Here is a 19,525-nt window from a genome sequence, read left to right as displayed (position 1 = left end):
CATTGCACCCGCACCCTGTTTTAAATATTTTATTTATATTTTTTCTGCCAAAAAATGTTTGTATGTATTTGCATGTGTGGCACCATATGTTCACATTGTGCTGCAGCTCTGAAATCAATTAAATGCATCCAAGTTGCAAATGAACACAATAAATGCAAATAAATTGTAACCTGCACATATTTTCTCACCTTTTTAACCTACTGACCCTCCTTGATAATAACTTTTGTTGGCATTATTCACAGTCTGTTTTGTAAGCACTGCTTGTTTTACAGTAGTTCAAATTCTGTTTCTGGCAAACGTAGTCTAAAAGGCCATTTCTTTCTCTTGTGATTTAGCTGACTAAACAGCGGTTGGTGGATACAGATGGGATTATTCAGCCAAATGCTTTCTACATCTACTTAACAGCCTGGGTGAGTAATGACCCTGTAGCCTATGCTGCTTCCCAGGCCAACATCCGCCCACACCCTCCTGAGTGGCTCCACGACAAAGCAGACGATAGGCCTGAGACCAGGACAAGTGAGTAGAAATTTGCCTCTGGCCTTTAAAATGTTTATGAACAACTTCCTCCAGCCCAGCGCTGCTTTGGATGATATTGTGCAGACCTACCATAACCTCGGCAAGCTGGTGTATTTTATTTCTGTCACCCATTTTATAGTTCCAATTTCATTTAGAGAAATGGGGAAGCCTTAAAATACACACAGGCTATGAACAAGAAGCAGCTAAAATGTTTAAATTAAGGTAAATTCCATAATGTGTCAGGTTAGAAAAGGGGTAGTCTGATTGTGTGTTCTGAATATCACTGGCCATTGCTGCATATTCTGTTTCTAAGTAAGGTTTATATGTTTTATATTTTGTGAATACTTTGTATAACCTAGGGGCTTAGCTTTTTCTGCCCACAGAACTTATGTCTGTCTCCATGTTTGAGTTTATTAATACTTGTGGGAGATGTCAGGAGAAACGTTATAATTTTTATCTGCAGAAAGTGCTCAATTATGAATATGGGTGCTAAATATCACCAGTGCTATTGCCCATGCGTTAATTGCTCTGACTAGCAGTAGACTAAGGGGCACATTTACAAAAGCACGAACGCTCGAGTGTTCATGCGAATGCTTCGAGCGTATTTTCGACAATTTTTTCGGGCGTCCGCACGACTTTTTCGTACGGCGCACGACTTTTTCGCACGTTTGCACGAAAAAATCGTAAAGGTTTTACCACTGTTTACAATTGTTCGGTACGAAAATTTCATGACTTTCGGATCGTCAATACAATATTATCGTGACTAATACGATTTTTTCGTAAGCATTTTCGTGATATTTGCGATCTTCCGAAATTTTTGTTTCCAGTACGATTTTTTCCCATTCGTGATTCGGATTCGTGGATTAGTAAATGTGCCCCTAAGTGTATAGCTCTGGTGCAATTTTATTATCTGTTTTAGTAAATTAACCCATCCATGGCTAAGGGCTAAACAACACAGAATGTTTTGATCATATTTTGTGGGTCAGACTTTTTCTGCATACAACAGCAAGAGATAATGTAGGATGCTACCAAATTCAAACCCCACTGCTGTAATCTGTCAAATAAAGACAGATGGTGTCCATTTTTTCTTGCATCTACTTCTGACAGTCAGTGTATATCAATAAGAAAAAAGTCCTTCAGACTCCATCAGATTTTTATCAAATCGTGTTCAGACGCAGCATGCAGCGTTCCCTTCCAACAGCAATGTTGTGTTAGATGGCTAAGCTTGCACGTAGGTTACACATCAGATTTTTGTATTTTGACCCATGTATCTACATCCAACTTGCAGGATGCGATTTGTCAATCCGACACCATCCTACTAAATCTCCTGTGTGTAGAATGGCTGATTCTAAACAACTTTTCAATTGGTCTTCATTTTTTCTTTCTTATAGTATTTGAATCATTTGCTTTTTTTCTTATGGCTCCTTTCAGCTTTCAAAAGGGGATCATTGACCCTGGCAACCAAAAACTATTTCTCTATGAGGCTACAATTTTATTGTTTTTGCTACTTTTTCTTAGTTATTATTTTTTGTCAGGTGCTCTCCTATTCATATTACAGTTTCTCATTTAAACCACTTCCTAGTTGCTAGGGTACTTTAAACCCTAGCAACCGGGAGAACTGTCAAACAAAATGCTAAATAATAAAAAAATAAAATAAAAAGTGAAGACCAATTGCAAATTGTGTCAGAATATCATGCTCTACATAATGCTTAAAGTTACTTTTATGGTGAATAACCCCTTTAATAATCATGAAAAAATAAATAAAAGAATGTTTGCTAAGTTGTACCAAGCAATAAACTTTGGGCAAATAATCACATTATTTTAAAAAAAAAAAGTTTCTTTAAAAAAAAATAAAAATCTAGAATTCTAATATGCATTTTAGATGCTAGTTTTTGTTTACTTCACAGCTACATAAATACATCATATTTAAAATATTACTTTTACCAGGCCAACAAATCAATTTTTTAAACTGTAAACTGTTTATTTCTTCTAGACTTGAAAATAAATTCTGCTTTATTACCTAAATTAGCTTTAGTTTTAAACTGTATGTTATTTTGAAGAGTGAAGCAGGCTTTCTGGATGGCTGGTTTCATGACTAAAGATTGCTTGTGTGTTTGGTGCTGGAGGTGTTTGCAGAAAGTCCAGAGTATGGGGCATTGAAACAGAGCTCCCTCAACTATTTGTAATGTGATTTGGCCAATAAAAGAAATAAATAAATATTGTGCTTTACTGTAGCCAAAGCCTAGAGCCCTGTGGCAGCCTGCCAAGTCTTGTTTTAGAGAAAATTTATAGTTGAGATTATAATAGGGCAAATCATGTTTAGCATGTCAACTGAATGACCCTGCGGGGTCTGGAACACACAGCGTCAAATAACTGAAAGCTTGCTGAAGGACCAACTGGAATTTCTATACTTTTTTCTCAGTTACTTTTTGTGGTTGATCTAGAGTTACATGATAAAAGGAACAAGAAAAATGAAATTTCCCAGACTATTAAGTGAACATGCATCCGACATTTTCTCCAACAAAGATCTTTTCATTATTATGGAAAAGGCATTGGCTGCCTTGCATGTATTATGCATTTATTTGGGCCTTTTAATACAACAACCTGCATGTTTTTATTTTCCTTTCTACAGTTCGTGCAGCTGAACCTATAGAATATGTCCAGTTTCCTTTCTACCTCAATGGTCTACGGGAAACATCCGACTTTGTGGAGGCTATAGAAAAAGTGAGGGCAATCTGTAACAACTATACAAGCCTTGGGGTGTCGAGCTACCCAAATGGTTACCCTTTCCTGTTCTGGGAGCAATACATTGGTCTCCGTCACTGGCTGCTGTTGTCCATCAGTGTGGTTCTGGCCTGTACGTTTCTGGTGTGTGCTGTCTTTCTGCTGAACCCTTGGACTGCTGGAATCATTGTAAGTTAATAAGGTCCTTTGTTGCTGTCAAATTCCTTTCGGCATAGCTCTTGCTGCAGCCAGCAACGTTTGTTTATGTCTGGTTCTCTGGTGGAATAATGTATGTTACATCATCCTTGATATGTTTATTCGCTTTTTGGAGGGGAAAAGAAGGTAGGGTTCTTGTTACAGAATAAACCTTTAAAGCCTAATTCCTGCACCCCATTTAGGGACACCACCATTTTGTAAGGAAAATGCATTTAAAAAAAAAAAAAAGCAAGAGGGTAAACGTTTATGGAATCATTTAAAAATTTTTGTTACCATAAATATAAATTCAAAATATTGTCTCAAGGTATGTTTTCTAAACCATAACTTGTACTGAAATGATGACTTCTAATAGGCTAGTTACCCCCATAGGGTTGGGTAGTAACCCAAAAACCCATGATTTTCAATCCCTTCTACCTAATAAGTTTGAGTGTTCTACATTCATTTTATACACACAGTTGTTAAAGGGTTAACATGTCCAACACCATATTTCTAGGGAAAAGGCCTGAAACAGGGATTTCTAAAAACTCAGTAAAATGGAATAGAAATAGCCCCTTTCTACTTTCCCTTTAATGCTTTTTTTTTTTGTAAATACTTATTTGAAGCAGTATGTTTTTTTCTGTTCCTTGGCAATTACCTAACAGAGAAGCTGAAAATGAAAAACATACAAAATGTTAACGGCTTGCTTTGTTCCTGTCAGTCTATCAGAGCTCCTTCTAAAGCCAGGAGGCCTCACCGTAACTTGATATCTGTCAGCTGATGAAGGCACTTTTCTCCTTAGTGATATTTTCAGCTAAATCAAATGAAAATGCCAACCCGAATTGGGGGTAGCTCCATATAATTTGCACGTATTTAAAAAGGGCCAACATATTACACAGCCCTGTGCAATAAATGAGTGTGTAGACTCAACATACAGATTACAAACAAATATAACCGATACAAGGGTTAAAGGGGGCCCTGCTGGAAATAGTTTACAATGTAAACTGAGAAGGGGGTCATTTCTACCCTCCCTAATAACAGAAACTGTAAAGGTGAAAGTGTGCTTAATGTTGGTTTGGAGCAAACAATATCAACAACTGTTGTTCAGTCCCCCTTGTGGATATGTTGATAACTGAAATAAACTGCTATAAGTAATAGAGGATTATTGAAATTATATTCCCTAATGTACACCGTGGGGCCGATTCACTAAAGGTCGTTAACACTTAGCTTAGTTTTATGTGTTAAAAAGTGTTTGATAATTAAGTGCCGATTAATCAAAGTAATTTCATATGCGTTAGTACTCATATCGCATGCGCAAAAATCACAATTATTGCAAAGCATTATTTCCATCGCATTGCAATAATTATCTTACAGAAATAATACTAACGCATAATTCACAAACATATTTTAAGTGTTAAAGGACAAGGAAAGGCAAAGTTGTTAAGCACCCCCAAGTGACTTCGCTTACCTTGTACCCCGGGCTGGTGCCCCTGTTAGGAGAAAACTGCAGCAGCCCGGGGTACATGTGGCAATGCGCTTCCTTCTTCCTGCTTCGTTTAGCTGCAACTATGCGGTAGGCGCATGCGCAGTAGAGTGAAAAGCCGACTCACGAACCAGGAAGAAGGAAGCGCTATTGCTACCCCGGGCTGGTGCTGTTCTCTCCCAACAGGGGCACCAGCCCGGGGTAAAAGGTAGGCGATTAAAGTCACTTGGGGGTGCCTAACATTTTGGCACCCCCAAGTGACTTTGCCTTTCCAAGTCCTTTAAAAGCATAAAATGTGTCTATAATTACTGTCAAACTTAACACCTCCCAGGAGTAGGCGTTACTAAACAACATTGCAGCTGGTGATTGTGGTGACAAGATTGAGTTTGCAGTCAGTTTTTGTCAAGTTTGTGATCGTCCTAGAGTGATGCATTCTCCAGTTTTCAAGGAAATGATAATTTTCAGATTGGTAGTTTACAGAAAGTAACGGTTCCGTGTGTAATAGTGTGCACTAATATTGCGTGCTACGAAATAACGCATAAATATATTGCATGGTTTAAAATATTGCTTAAAAATATGTCATCACAACATAAATAACATCAATAACATTGCTTCTTTATTCAGACAAGTGTCTTTTTTTGTGAATCATTTGTTAATTCTCCAAATATAAGAAGTGATAATATTTTTAACGCATGCTACAAATAACATTAGTTTTTGCACCCTTTAGTGAATCGGCCCCTGTATGCTGTGCATGGAGTTGAATGAACTCCATTCAGTGCTTTGGAGTGTTCCACACAAGTTTTTTGCTGTTTGGCAGTGGACTGTTCTTTTTATTTCTTGTAAACATTCTATGCTCTAATTGACCCCTAATTGGTTTTTGTCCATAGAACACACTTGGACATATAGGAAAAATCTGTATTGCAATAAGTGCTCATATTACAATGAACCACATCATAAACTAGAGCAATATCTCACAAAGTATCTTGCAAAGTAAAGAAGCCCCTAAACATTAAAGAGAACTTGAAATTATATACTTAATTAGAAACTTAAAAAGCTTTTAGCTGGAATGTGTCTGCGCTTTCTAGTCGGCTCAAACAACCAATGCTATTTGATATACAGATACAGGTATCGGACCCCTTATCCGGAAACCCGTTATCCAGAAAGCTCCGAATTACGGAATGCCCGTCTCCCATCAAATAATTCAGAATTTTAAAACTGATTTCCTTTTTCTATGTAGAAATAAAACAGAACCTTGTAATTGATTCCAACTAAGATATAATTAATCCTTATTGGATACAAAACAATCCTATTGGGTTTAATTAATGTTTTATTGATTTTTTAGTAGACTTAAGGTATTGAGATCCAAATTACGGAAAGATCCCTTATCCGGAATACCCTTGGTCCAGAGCATTCTGGATAATGGGTCCTATACCTGTATAGGTTCTATTATCGGGAATGCTGGGATTTGCCAGATAACAGATCTTTCCATAATTTGGTTCTCCATGCTAGCTAAAAGTAGTTCAAACATTAAATAAATCCAATATGATTTTCTGACACCAATATGGATTCATGCAGCTTAGCTACCATCAAGTACAAGCTACTGTTTTATTATTATAGAGATAAAGGAAATTATTTTTAAAAAAGAGAATAATTTGCTTAAAGGGTATTTCAACTTTAAGTTAACTTTTTAAAGTTATAGAAATGATGTTATAGAATGAGCAATTCTTAGCCACTTTTGAACTGTTCTTCATTTTTTATAGTTTTTTATTTTCTTGCCTTCTTCTTCTGACTGTTTCTTGCTTTCAAACTGGGGTCACTGACCCCCAGCAGCCAAAAAACTGTTCTTCTGTGAGGCTACAACTTGATTGATATTGTTAGATTTTATTACTTCTCTTTCTGTGCAAGCCTCTTTTGTTCATATTCCAATCATTTGTTTAAACAACTGCTTAGTTGCTCGGATAATCTGGAGAGTCTAACATCCCCTTCCTATTTTGTTTCAGGTCATGGTGTTGGCCCTTATGACAGTGGAACTGTTTGGCATGATGGGACTCATAGGGATTAAACTGAGTGCAGTGCCTGTAGTTATCTTGATAGCTTCAGTTGGAATTGGAGTGGAATTCACTGTTCATGTTGCTTTGGTAAGCATGCAAAATATTCAGATTGAAGAGAATCTCTTTTTTTTATTATAATTTTTTTTTTCAGTTTGTTTTGATTTTTAGAACTTTCTGTTGTGGAGTTGAATCCTCCTCATTTTATTAAGTATTTGTAGGCTGGCTTGTGAAAATATTGCAGATAGTTGGCTCTTTGAAACTCTGTCTGCCATAGGCCTCCTCACAGACAGAACAGATGACTCCACTGTAGGTTTGCTTATATTGCCTGGATAGAAGTACCACAATTGCTTTGCACCATTCCGTTATTACTTAACATGATATTTTGTAACATTCAGCTTGGGATTTTTACTATACTTTACTGATATTTTTTATTTAGGATATATCAAAGTATGTCTTTGGCATCTCAAGAAAGTTTTCTGCAAAGCAAGGCAGACTGAACCACCAGTATTTTTGATAGAATATTACTTGGTATAAACTCCAGAATACTCAAAAACCATAGTGCTGTGTTTATCCAGAGGATTTCCACATGTGGGACCAAAGAAGGTACCATATCCAATGCAGCCCTGTCCATCACTTGCCTTGCAGAGCCTACAATCAGTATAGGTGTTCTTAGTAAAGGGAGATTAAGGGACTTGGAGGTCAACCAGAAATTGAGGCTAGGCCTAAGTGAATTGCTTAAGTCACAATCTCTAATCCACTTCTTGTTAGGTTGTACTTATATTTGAATAAAAGGTTTAAAAATTCCCTGTTGGTGGATGCCAATTAGTAGGTAGTGTTTATTCCAAACTGTAAAGAACCACCTGTAGCTTCACTTGGTTAATAAATATGTCATCTGTATTTCCTTCAAATACTATATGTTAATTTTACTTGTGTGCAGTAAGCTCATTCCTTTTTGAGCCATTTAAGTGTCAGATATACCTCGCTGCCTGGCAGGAAAGCTGCACCATACTAGTTTCTTTCTCAGGAGTACTGTATAAGATATATCTACCATACTGTAGGCTCTCAAACTCCATGTTTGCTGCACTCCAATCTAACAAGCTTTCTCTGTTTCCCAGGCATTCCTCACTGCTATTGGGGACAAGAATCGCAGAGCTGTTCTTGCTTTGGAGCACATGTTTGCACCTGTTCTGGATGGGGCTGTATCTACTCTATTGGGAGTTCTAATGCTTGCTGGATCAGAGTTCGACTTTATTGTCAGGTATATTAAGGGAGTAGCTGCTTTCTTTTTTATTTTTTTTAACTCTTAAAATAAATTTGAACATAGTAGGTGAAAAGCCACATGACCATTAATCTGGAGAATAGCATTAAAATGCAAAAATGCTAGCTACAGGTACAGGTGGCAGGAGCTTATTGACTTGTGTATGGGGCCCTCATATAGGTCTGCCTAAAAACTGCCCAATTGTCAATCAAGCAGGTTTGAAAAAAGGTATAAAAGAAACCTTACAACTCCCCAATGTACAGACCATCTAAAAACAGGGAGCTGTCCCTGCTGCAGTTATGAACCAGTTTTAACCATCTGTAACTGGCCCCATTAACATCAGGTGCTCCTTCTTGTTTTTCTCATACAAGATTAGCTCCTAAGCTGGCATTAGCCTCTCCTTGTGCCTGCACTCAGATCTATTGCACCAGCCCAGGTTCGGGCACACAGTTCGTTTCAGCACCAAAACACACAAGTATGCGTTTTGGCTCCGAAATCCACTCCATGTGCCTTGCCCCCAGGCCAAGACAATGGCTCTGGGTTCAGGCACAGTGAAAGGCTGATGCCAGCGTAGGGGCTGATTCTCAGCCTGTGTTTATCCACCAGCTGAGAATCAGCCATATCTGGCATTAGCCAATAACTCAACAGGAGGACTGCGGGAGGTGGCGAACTAATTACACACATTGCTGTCTTTTTGATGATAGACCCCCTTTAACATGGAAATTACTAATGCAATACATTTTAATGTCATAATGTTGGAATTTCTATTATAATTCTGCATGTCCTCTGTCTATCAGTCAGTCATAAATGTATGTGTGTATGTATTCTCATGTGTTTTAATTCATGTATATCATTACAGCAATTTCTTTTTAAGTTCAGCTTTTCTATTAATATTTCTCTTCGTAGCTCTAGCTTTAATTTATTCCTCATGGTTCTTAAATCATACTCCTGGTTTTCTATAAAACAAATAGTTGTGTAAATACAGAACCCATGGGAACTACACTTTGTTTGGAGATGTGTTTTGTACGAAGCTGATAAAATGGAGTGAGCTTCTCATAATAACATTGTGATGGCTTTCTTAAAGTCTGTATGAGCAGTATATTTATCAGGAGTCTCTGGTGAAAACATAAAGAACTTGTAGGTTTCTGCAGAGAATTAAAAGGGGGACTGTTTTCTTGTGGATTTAATTAAGAATGTAAGTTTGTCAGCTCAGAGGAGGTTTTCTTTTGAAGGGAATTTGATAAGTGCTGTGAAATAGATCCCTTTTTACTCCAAACAACCTGTGGAGCTCTCGAAAATGACTAATCTCAGAAGTAACAGTGGTTCATTGTGGCAGATTGTTGTGGTACCCAAGAATAAGCCTGGAAGGCAAACCAAGGTTGGTGGAGGAAGGGTAACAATAACAGTGTATAAAAATAAGAGAAATATTGAGCATAGTAGATTGGAGGATCTGGCTATCTGTCACGCTAGGCAGAGTTTAAAAAGTAATGGTTTTACATTGGTCTAGCCACATGGATATACAGAGAACAAGTTTTTGTTTCAAGCTACACTTGAACCTTAATTATCTAGTGTTGTTGGACATAGTAAAGTTTCAGAAGTGCTTGGAGAAAACACTATCTTCGGAATCTTTGCTATTCCTACTGTATAGTGTGTATGTATAAATTCAGTTTCAAAATAAATAGTTTACTAAATATAACAAATTTGTTTTAAAACATTTCTCACATGGAAAAATAGTATTGTAAATATTTCATTTGTAACGGTTATTCTTGTATAATTTAATCTGTAAATATTGCCCTTTTACATCTTTTACCTTGAGCCACCATTTTCATCTACCTGACAGGAAATAATGCTGCTTTAACTATAACAGGTAGAAGTGTTATAGTAAAAAACGTTGTCCATGTAACATGTATGTGTGCTCTTGGTTTGTTGGTGCACACCGTGAATCGTATGAGCCCAGGGGGTGGCCCTAAGTACTTAAAATGTAAGGAGTACCCAATAGAACATACTTAACATTAAAAAAAGCACATTTTTATTAAATGGGTTATTTAGATGAAGCAGGGTTTAATATATGAGATGTTTTATGCAATATATTTTTATAGAGACCTACATTGTTCAGCAGTATAGTTTTCCTTTAACAAATGTAGGTGGATCATTTATTTTTTAGAACTGATGTCAAATCTGGCCTCCTTCGTCTTTGTTTTTTCCAGGGTGGATGTAGATTGATGAAAAGTTGTTCCCTTGTTCCAGGGGATTACCAGTGTTCCAGAGCTTTTGGACATTTAGAAAGATTAGCTCAGCAATCAACTCCACTAAGAACAGAGTAAATTAAGAGGCATTGTATATGCAAAGTAGACAGCAATATAATCATATTGTTTATTCAAGTGTAAGATGGATGACATGCAAATGTTTCTGAGGCCTGTTGTTGATACAAATCTCAGTCTCAAGTTCTGCTTTGTTTAGATTTAAGGAAGACATTGGGTTGTTGATAGTACTAATGGAGTTTTCTCAGATGTTTACAGAACCAGGGATATTTGTATGTTGTGATGTTTAAAAAAACACATTGGAAAACAAGACTTTGACTAGTACCAAGGTCCCGTTAACCCCTGTTCTGGATTTGTACAAACAAAAAAAAACTTAATTTGAGATTTACAGTATGCATTGTTATAAATCTATTAGCGACTAAAAGCTGGTTCTCAGTGTCATTACCTAAAATTTGATGGCAAACCTACAAAATGTAAAAGCTCTCCTTTGGAGCAGGGCTGCCCAACTGGTGGCTTTGGGTTCATTGCTGTGAACCAAGGATATTTATGGCCCCCAGACTGCCCAAATGAGATCTATAGATATATATATATATATATAGAACTTTTTTTTTTTTTTTAAATAAACCAGTTGAGAAATGTGTGCTATACTGGATAATTGCTTAATTACTTAGAAACAGTGGTAGGACACTGCTGTAGAGTAAAGCAGCTATCTGTGGCCCTCTAACTGTTGTAACTTTTAGCCATCCAGGATTCTGGCATTTGTACTTTGCAACAGCTGGAAGGCGCAGGAGTAAAGGACTAAAGCTGGTTAAGAGACTTTTTTGGTATTATTAAGTAATCCTTGACTGTAAGTCTTAGTGGTGGGAAACCACATCCATTTATGCATCCCCCCCACCCATTACTGCAGTCTTTATGTTTGAATTGGCTGACTCAAAACAAGAGTATTCAGAGATGCTAAATTGATCAACAAAAGATTAGCCTGCAATGCAGCTCAGCCATTGTGGAACCTTTTGCTCTGAACCGCGCTGGGGCATACCACAGAATGTAAAGCATTTTTCTTTCACAAAAACCTGATTTCCTTTCTTGAAAAAAACAACTGTATAATAATATAGTAAATGTGTAATACACTGATTGCATAAGGAGCTTGACTGAAACAGAATTTAATAATGATAAAAATGATAAAAAAAAAAGAGATTTAATTAGAAATTGTGCAGTAGGTCTTATGAGCATTTCACAGTGGATTAACCACTTGGAGAAGTGGCCTTTTCCCCTTGTAGACTAAATAGTTTAAATTCTACTCCTTTCCTTCATTTGTTTCCATCTTCTGGGCTCTCACTAATGGGGAGAGTGGAGGAGGGGCTGGTATTGTATTTGTGCTCTCATTCTTTTGCCCGTATTCACTTCAGATTCCATATTTTTTTTTTCTGCTTTGTGTTGCACCTCAATGAATAGCTGCAATTTATTGAAACTTTCTTATTGTTTAACAATATAACCCTTTTCTTTTCTTTTTAACTACTCTTTGAATTTGGGAAAGTAGCATTCAAGGTAAAAATAAAAAGTTTCTATAAATATGTTCTTTTGTGCTAATGTGTGATTTTTGTGTATTTTTTTTCTTGCATGTTTTATAAGTCAATTTAGTTGTTTGTATTACACACTACCAATCTCATCTAATATCTGAAACTGTTTGAGCTAAGATACTTACCAACATTTTTTTTTCTCCTAGGTACTTTTTTGCTGTCCTGGCAATTTTAACTCTTTTGGGTGTATTAAACGGCTTGGTGCTACTTCCTGTACTTCTGTCTTATTTTGGGCCTTATCCTGAGGTTTGTAACAGCTCTATAATGCCATAATTGTACAAGTTTAATGTTGTCCAGGTTAAGATGAGCTTGTGTTATTTCTTATAATACAAAAGTTTAAATGAGCCATGTGACACAGTTGACATCACTTTGCACCTTTGGTGACATCACATACAACCAATATATAACATAATTTAGTTTGCATATTATATAGATATTAATGTAAAATATGTCCTGCTGAAATAAAATGTGTAACACTTTTTTGTAGGTCTCTCCAACTAATGGCAGAGATAGACTTGAGTTTCCTCAAGAGCCACCACCAAATATTGTAAGATTCCCTGTGCATCCTAGACCGACGCAGAATGGGTCTGATTCCTCAGATTCAGAATATAGTTCTCAGACAACTGTATCAGGAATCAGTGAGGAGCTTCATCAGTATGATTCCCAGCAGTGTTCCAGAGCATCAACAAATCAAGTCTTCCTGGAAGCCAGAAGAAATCCAGCCTTTCCACGGTCCACTGTATGTGCCTCCAACTGTATTACTCACTCTTTGTGTGTGTGTATAATAGCAGTCAGCTATATATATATATATATATATATATATATATATATATATATATATATAGCTGACTGCTGCTACATTGTGTAGTAGTTAGAGAATTTAAACGTATACTAAAAATCTGAAAACTATAAATTATTTGTAATCAATGGGGGTCATTTATCAATTTATCAACACTGGACAAATTTGCCCATGGGCAGTAACCTATGGCAACCAATCAAATTGTTGCATTCATTGTTCTACCTGCAGCTGGCTGAAAAAAGCTAATCACTGATTGGTTGCTATGAGTTACTGCCCATGGGCAAATTTGCCCATTGTTGATAAATGAGCCCCAATGTATTTTGAAAAGTTGCTTACAAGTCTCGCATTATGCAAAAAAATATTTTTTAGTAGAGTTTCCATTGGCTTCATTCATTTGTATTGTAAAATATATATTTTTTTTATTATAATACACAAGAGCCATGAATATCTTGTAATTTTTATCCTTATAAATGGTGCTTAGTGATATCATCTGTTATGATCAGTGCTTAGTAATTCCCATCACAGACTCACTTAAACTTGTGTTTTATAATAAATAATGTACCCACCCTGTTGTTACCTCTGCATTCCATGACCTGTATAAAAGTATTCAGCCTTTTGCTTTTATATGACTTATAATATCCATATATTTTACAGTGTGGGTGTACATTATTCACTATATAATAATAATGTTTTCATTGGAGCCACTGGCAGAATAAATGTATATTTTTATAAGCAGTAATATTTGTTTTTATGGTCTAACTATAATGTATTAGGAATTTTACATACAATTGGTGATTGTGTTTTAAGTGGAATGTTTGATCCTTTGTCTCCAGGACTGATCATATATATTCTTATCCATAGGCTGTACAACAGAACAATAGGCATAATCCGCCAAATCAAAACACACCACCCAACCAAGAACCCAGAACTCAACAACAATGGCGATCCAATAGGAACCAGAGATGGGATTCAACAGAAGGATCAAGGCCACCTCCATACAGACCTCGCAGAGATGCCTTTGCATCTTCTACTGAAGAGCATGCTGGTCCTAGTACCAGCAGGGACAGATCAGGGCACAGATCCCACTCCCATAACATGCGAAAAACTGCCTTTGCTCCAGGAGGTGCTTCAGTGCCTGCATATGGTCAACCTATTACTACTGTGACTGCCTCTGCTTCAGTTACTGTTGCTGTGCACCCTTCTGTGTGTAGCCACAGCTCCCATGGTAGCTACCCCTTTTATGGTGGTTACCACGAAAATGACCATGGACATTTTGAGGACCCTCATGTGCCTTTTAATGTACGCTATGAAAGAAGGGACTCTAAAGTAGAAGTAATAGAGCTGCAAGATGTTGAATGCGAAGAAAGGACACAGGGAAATGCCTCAAAATAAGGTAAATTGATTGCCATGAGTATCTTGTCAGGAAATGTAAAGAACACACTTATATGCATGCCCATGTATTTTTACTATCCTGTTTTACCTATGGTTGCCATGCCTCTCATATCCAAGAAGGCTGCAGCTTCTCAGGCACAAGGCAGATACCATACACTTGATCAGTGGCACACATTGATATCTGGCTTTGAAACTATGCCATAAAATATAGTGTACAGCAGCACAATTTTCCAGTAAAAAAAAATAATATATATCTATTTGCTCTGCTTACAAAGGAGAACAAGGCTGGGGCCTTATGCATCTCAGGCGTTCTGCCCTTAGTCATAGGTACATTTACAAACTGTATACACTTTACCATATGTTCCATAATCCTTGCATTCATCATTCACCGAGACAAATGTATTTATTTTTGATCATTTTTACAGGGTTTATCCATTCTGAATCATGATGGCCAAAGACGGGAATGAATTTCCAGACTGGTTAAGAAAGCTGCTGGATGTTTTATATAAAGGACATGCTGCATCAGTTCACTGTTACTGTAACCTGTTGTATAAATGTGTAAAATATTGCTATAAATATTTAAAAGGTGTATACATATGTAATATACAAGAGAACATTGTAAAGTTAGAATAATTGTTGAATTATTTTATTATTGTTATTATTATTATAATAATTATTTTTTAGTCCTTTTAACAGATGAGGCAAACACATTTCCCTTTTCTTAGTGTACAGGGCCTGTGCCACAAATAAGATTAATCTAGAAACTGAAAATCTGTGTATTTTTTTTCTGCTGCTTAAAATATTGTATAATTTACATGTATAATTCTATGCAAATATTGCTTACATGAATAGGTTTTATTTTATATGTGTAAACATACAGTTACAGCTGATAATGTTTTGTGTGCCAGAGGTGCACGCCAAGCACAATGCACACTCCCACTGACACTCAAAATAGGAAACGTTTGTATCACAACCCTGTGGTAATACTAATAACTTCCAGGCACGCTATGCGTGGTTCCTTTGCTTTCAGGTGGGCAGATATGAAGAATTCCTCACAATTTGCTTATTTCATTATACCTGTAACCTTGCAATTCTTTGTACTTACTGGTCTTCTGTTGTACCGTCTGTGCCACTGTATTGCATTTTCTTTATTTGTTTATGTAAATCCTTGATGCTGGGAGTGCTTTCCCTCTGTCCAGAGCACTTATACACCAGAGACTATGGTTGTTGCAGGCATTAATGAAGAACATTACAGGTATAGGATCTATTATCCGGAATGCTTGGTACCTGGTGATTTCCAGGCTAAGGCTTACGCTATGCAATGCAGAGATACTCTGCCTGCACATAAACGCAGGCCAAGAGTCAAGCCTATGCTTGAATCGGTGCGCTCTTCTCTGTCTTCACCCGGGGCCACTGCCGTGGAACAGATGTCGGCTTTGAAATATGTGAATATGTATGAAATCTGCTCCATGAGAGCGCTGGTTTAAACATAGGGGCCAATTCTTGGCATGCATTTATCGGCAAGCTGAAAATCTGCTACGTGTTGCCTAAGGGATCTTTCTGTAGTTTGGGCCACCATACCTTAAATACCTTAAACATAAAATAAATCTAATACAATTGTTTTGCCACCAACATGGATTCATGCAGTTTAGTACACGTTACTAATCTATTACAGAATAAAGGAAATGATTTTATCATTAGACAACATTTGCTTAAAACAGAGGAGATGGCCTTCCCATTATTCAGAGTTTGTTTGATAACAGGTTTTCCCGATAAGGGATCCCATACCTACAGTGTAAGCAACATTTGGCCTTTATATTTTCTGGGGTGTTAAAGTTGTTGCTCTTCAGCTCTAGTAAGCTACAGCATAGTGGTTTTAGACCCGACTATGCTTGGAGCCACATGTTTAACACACTGCATCAAGCACTAAGCACTTCCAACATCCAAGGTGTCAAAAGAGGATTTAGGTCTTCTGTAGCCTTCAGCCCACCCATTCCTTTACACTTGTTGGTGCTAATATGCTTTCCTTGGACTCTAGTAATATAAACTGTTGCTCTATCTACCTCTAACTTTCCTTTATCTACACAGATATGGTTGGTTTATTTTTTTTTCCATTTTGGCCTTTGTATTTTCAGTCTTAATATGATTTTTTTTTTTTAATCTTGGAATACTGTAACATTTCTTATTGTGCCATGAGGGTATATAATGCTATCCTGTGTCACAAAAGATTTAAGCTGAAAGGTTTTTAGGCACTTGTCTTCAGACTTTTATTTTCTCTATTAAGCCACAAAAATGTACAACTCCAATATGTAGCCATTATTCCTTATCAATATAAGCTATTGTTACATAAGCACACTGACACTCCACAGCTGCCTTTGTTTCCAGCATTACTGTATTTAGCACAGGGAGTAGAGCAGGAGAGTAAAAGTTATCATGCCCTTTGTTCATTTAGTTTTAGCTGCCAATTTATTGGGTGTCAATGGTAAAAATTACCTAAACTATTTTGAGTTTTTTGTATTTAGTATAGGACTCTCTACAACTTTTCTCTATGGTCTCTGTCAGATAATAGAGAACTGGGCTCAGTACATTACTTTCTGTATGCTGTGCTTACTATTAGATCTGAGGTGGGTAGACTCTAGAAAATACCACATGGTTGGATAAATTGATATATTGTTATCTAGGTGTGGCATTTTGTTATTTATAGAATTCAAGTTTTGTAAACCCCAGGGCTAGATAAAAACAGACTAAAACCTTTGGTGCTAACAACAACAGAGCTACATTCCCTTCCCCACCCCATGGTTATTACCCTAATAACTGTCTTCCTAGTGAGTTGCCTTTGCTGAGTGCAAGTCATTAGTCTAATGCAGTATTCAGATGTGATTAGCAATGGTACAAAATAACTCCTCCATGTTCCCAGTTAGTACTTTTCAGCAAGCTGTATCTGCAGCTGTGCTGCATACGTGCAGAATTTCCACTTACGCTTTAGTAGTTTGTCACCATCAGTCTTTAAAGAATATTGTGAAAACATTTCTTGTGTAGCTTTACCTTACAAAAAGCAGCCAGCAGAGTCTGATTCTCATGGAAGGAGGAGGTGCATATCTTCAAACATGCACAGATACTCTCCCTACCATGAACTGCATCTTCTCTGTGTATAGAACAATCCATCGTAGGGCTGGGATTTCAGAAGGTTTGGGCCCAGTTACCACTTAAGTCCAAGTTACTAAGCCCCCCTGCTGAAGATGCCAAGAGCAGTAGGTGAGAAACAGCTGGCAAGGCACTGAGGAATTATCCCAGCCTTACAATTTTGCTCCATCTGTCCCCCTTCCCTGTTAGTGTGTCTGCTGCCTTCTGCACAGTATAGACCATTTTATTTCTCCCATAGTCACATTGGCAAAGGAGAAGTCAGTAGCTGGCAATTTAAATATATATAAATATATATAATTTTGTTTTTCTGTTTTGTTTTGATTTTTTTTTATTACTATTTATATTTTTTGTATAATAGGAATGTGTTCTTGCAGTATTTTTCATGCCAGTCTATAACAAAACAATGCAGGGATTTTCTTATTTTACTATTGGAAAACACTATTTCAGCTCTACTTTTAATGGAATTGTATTTGTATAGAGTGCTTACTAATGTTAAATAGGAAGAGAGTATATGACATTTACATTAAGGACTCATAGCTTTTAGTTTAAAGAATTAAAAGGAAAAAAAAATATTCAACTGGGTCTCACCAGCTGCCGTCGTCTGTGGCCGTTGTGAGTTTTGTGTCATTTCATTTACAAAGACAAAAGTATGCCATATAATTTATTTATATGAAAATTTATTTTTGTAGTGTACATAGTAGTCATCAAGTCTTTTGACAGAAGTATATTTTTAAAGAGTTTATATGTATTGGTACCCTTGTGAGAAGTGAAACCTGGTTACAGCGCACACTTATAAACAACAAAATAAGCGTGGAATAGGCAAACGTTGGCTGCCTTGCTGTCTCAGAATTACGATCCCTTTACTAGAGGTTATTGAGGGATTCTAATTCTGGTATAGTTAGTGCATGGAATGTTTCCTAGCGCTGGCTTAACCTATTCATGATTATGGGTTGACCTGCAAACACACTTGGGTTTAGTGGACAGCCCCTTGACTGAGTGGGTTAAGTCGAGAGAGTTGCCATTTGTAACCTGGTTCTGCCTCTTTTGCAAACATTGAAAAGTGAACATTGTACAGCCTCTCTAAATAATATTGTTCAGACACTGATAGAATTTCTAACATGAATAAAAATTATTATAACTTATTGATTACGCATTTTGCTCTGGTAGTGTTTTTTGGTCGTGTTGTGTGTTTGTGCCTACCCATTTAAACCATTCATGGCAACTAATGGGGTAATGTTATGAAACGCCTTGAGTTTGCTAACCCATTGCAACCAGTTGTTTGTCTTCAAGCAAGGTGAGTAGCCGCTGCTGCTGGTTATTAGACAAGTAGCAGACATAAAGTGGACATATTATGTAAAAACCAAGAATGTGCCAGTGCATTATATTCCATTTACCGTAATTCTAAATCCCTATTTATTACATTTTCCCCATACTGTTTGCAAGTAATTTACTGCCCCTTCATCATGTGGTGTCCATTCACCTTTCAGTGTGAAAACAGCACACCTGTGAGCGGGCAGATTTGGTGTGCCAGACAAAGAAGGGCTGAACCTAGGGAAAGGCAGGCACAGATTCGCCCCTCCCCCCCATCATTGTGCCCTCAGCACATGCCTCTTCTTTCTGCCTACCCCTAGTTCCTGGTTATGACCCTGGGTACAGTTCCTGTGGATACCCAAAATAAAGAATGCTCTCATCAACAAAGTAGGATTTTTCACAAACCCAACGGTTTACCCTCTTGTAACTGTTTAAAGATTTGTAGGGTTTTATTTTCTAAATTGTCTATGCTACAAAAAAGTATTAATGCAACGTTAATGTTACAATAAAGTCAGTGCTATTACTGTAAGCACTATTATAGGGTACTGCCATTACTTTGTTCACTGTCTGTATAGGGTGTTTTAGGGGTTAATTGATCTAAGGCCAGGGATCCCAACCTTTCTTACTCGTGAGCCACAGTCAAATGTAAAAAGACTTGGAGAGCAACACAAGCACCATAAAAGTTCATTGAGGAGCCAATTAAGGGCTGTGATTGGCTATTATGGGCCTCTATGCACCCTATCAGCTTACAGGGGCTTTATTTGGTAGGAAATCTTGTTTTTATTCAACCAAAACTTGCCCCCAAGTCAGGAATTGA

At 37.1% G+C, this 19,525-nt stretch overlaps 1 protein-coding gene across 4 annotated transcripts in view; it reads left to right on the top strand.

Moving 5' to 3' along the window:
• The window catches only part of ptch1 (patched 1), an 80,238-nt gene extending 61,692 nt beyond the window's left edge, over positions 1–18,546 (top strand). For 3 of the 4 annotated variants that reach the window (XM_031890958.1, XM_031890957.1, XM_031890959.1), the window contains 8 exons: positions 336–516; positions 3,149–3,429; positions 6,916–7,053; positions 8,082–8,224; positions 12,209–12,308; positions 12,550–12,801; positions 13,723–14,254; positions 14,679–18,546. In XM_031890958.1, coding sequence (XP_031746818.1) covers positions 336–516; positions 3,149–3,429; positions 6,916–7,053; positions 8,082–8,224; positions 12,209–12,308; positions 12,550–12,801; positions 13,723–14,253 — 1,626 coding nt within the window. In that variant the 3' untranslated portion in view covers position 14,254; positions 14,679–18,546. Of the gene's footprint in view, positions 1–335; positions 517–3,148; positions 3,430–6,915; positions 7,054–8,081; positions 8,225–12,022; positions 12,031–12,208; positions 12,309–12,549; positions 12,802–13,722; positions 14,255–14,678 lie in introns of those variants that run through there. The other variant, XR_004219665.1, reaches the window with a different exon arrangement.
• Positions 18,547–19,525: the final 979 nt, after the last annotated feature.

The sequence above is a fragment of the Xenopus tropicalis genome, chromosome 1 (genome assembly GCF_000004195.4).
Source record: "Xenopus tropicalis strain Nigerian chromosome 1, UCB_Xtro_10.0, whole genome shotgun sequence".
Lineage (NCBI taxonomy): Eukaryota > Metazoa > Chordata > Amphibia > Anura > Pipidae > Xenopus > Xenopus tropicalis.
The sequence above is the reverse complement of the archived record's forward strand: the minus strand, read 5'-3'. Positions and strand labels throughout refer to the sequence as shown.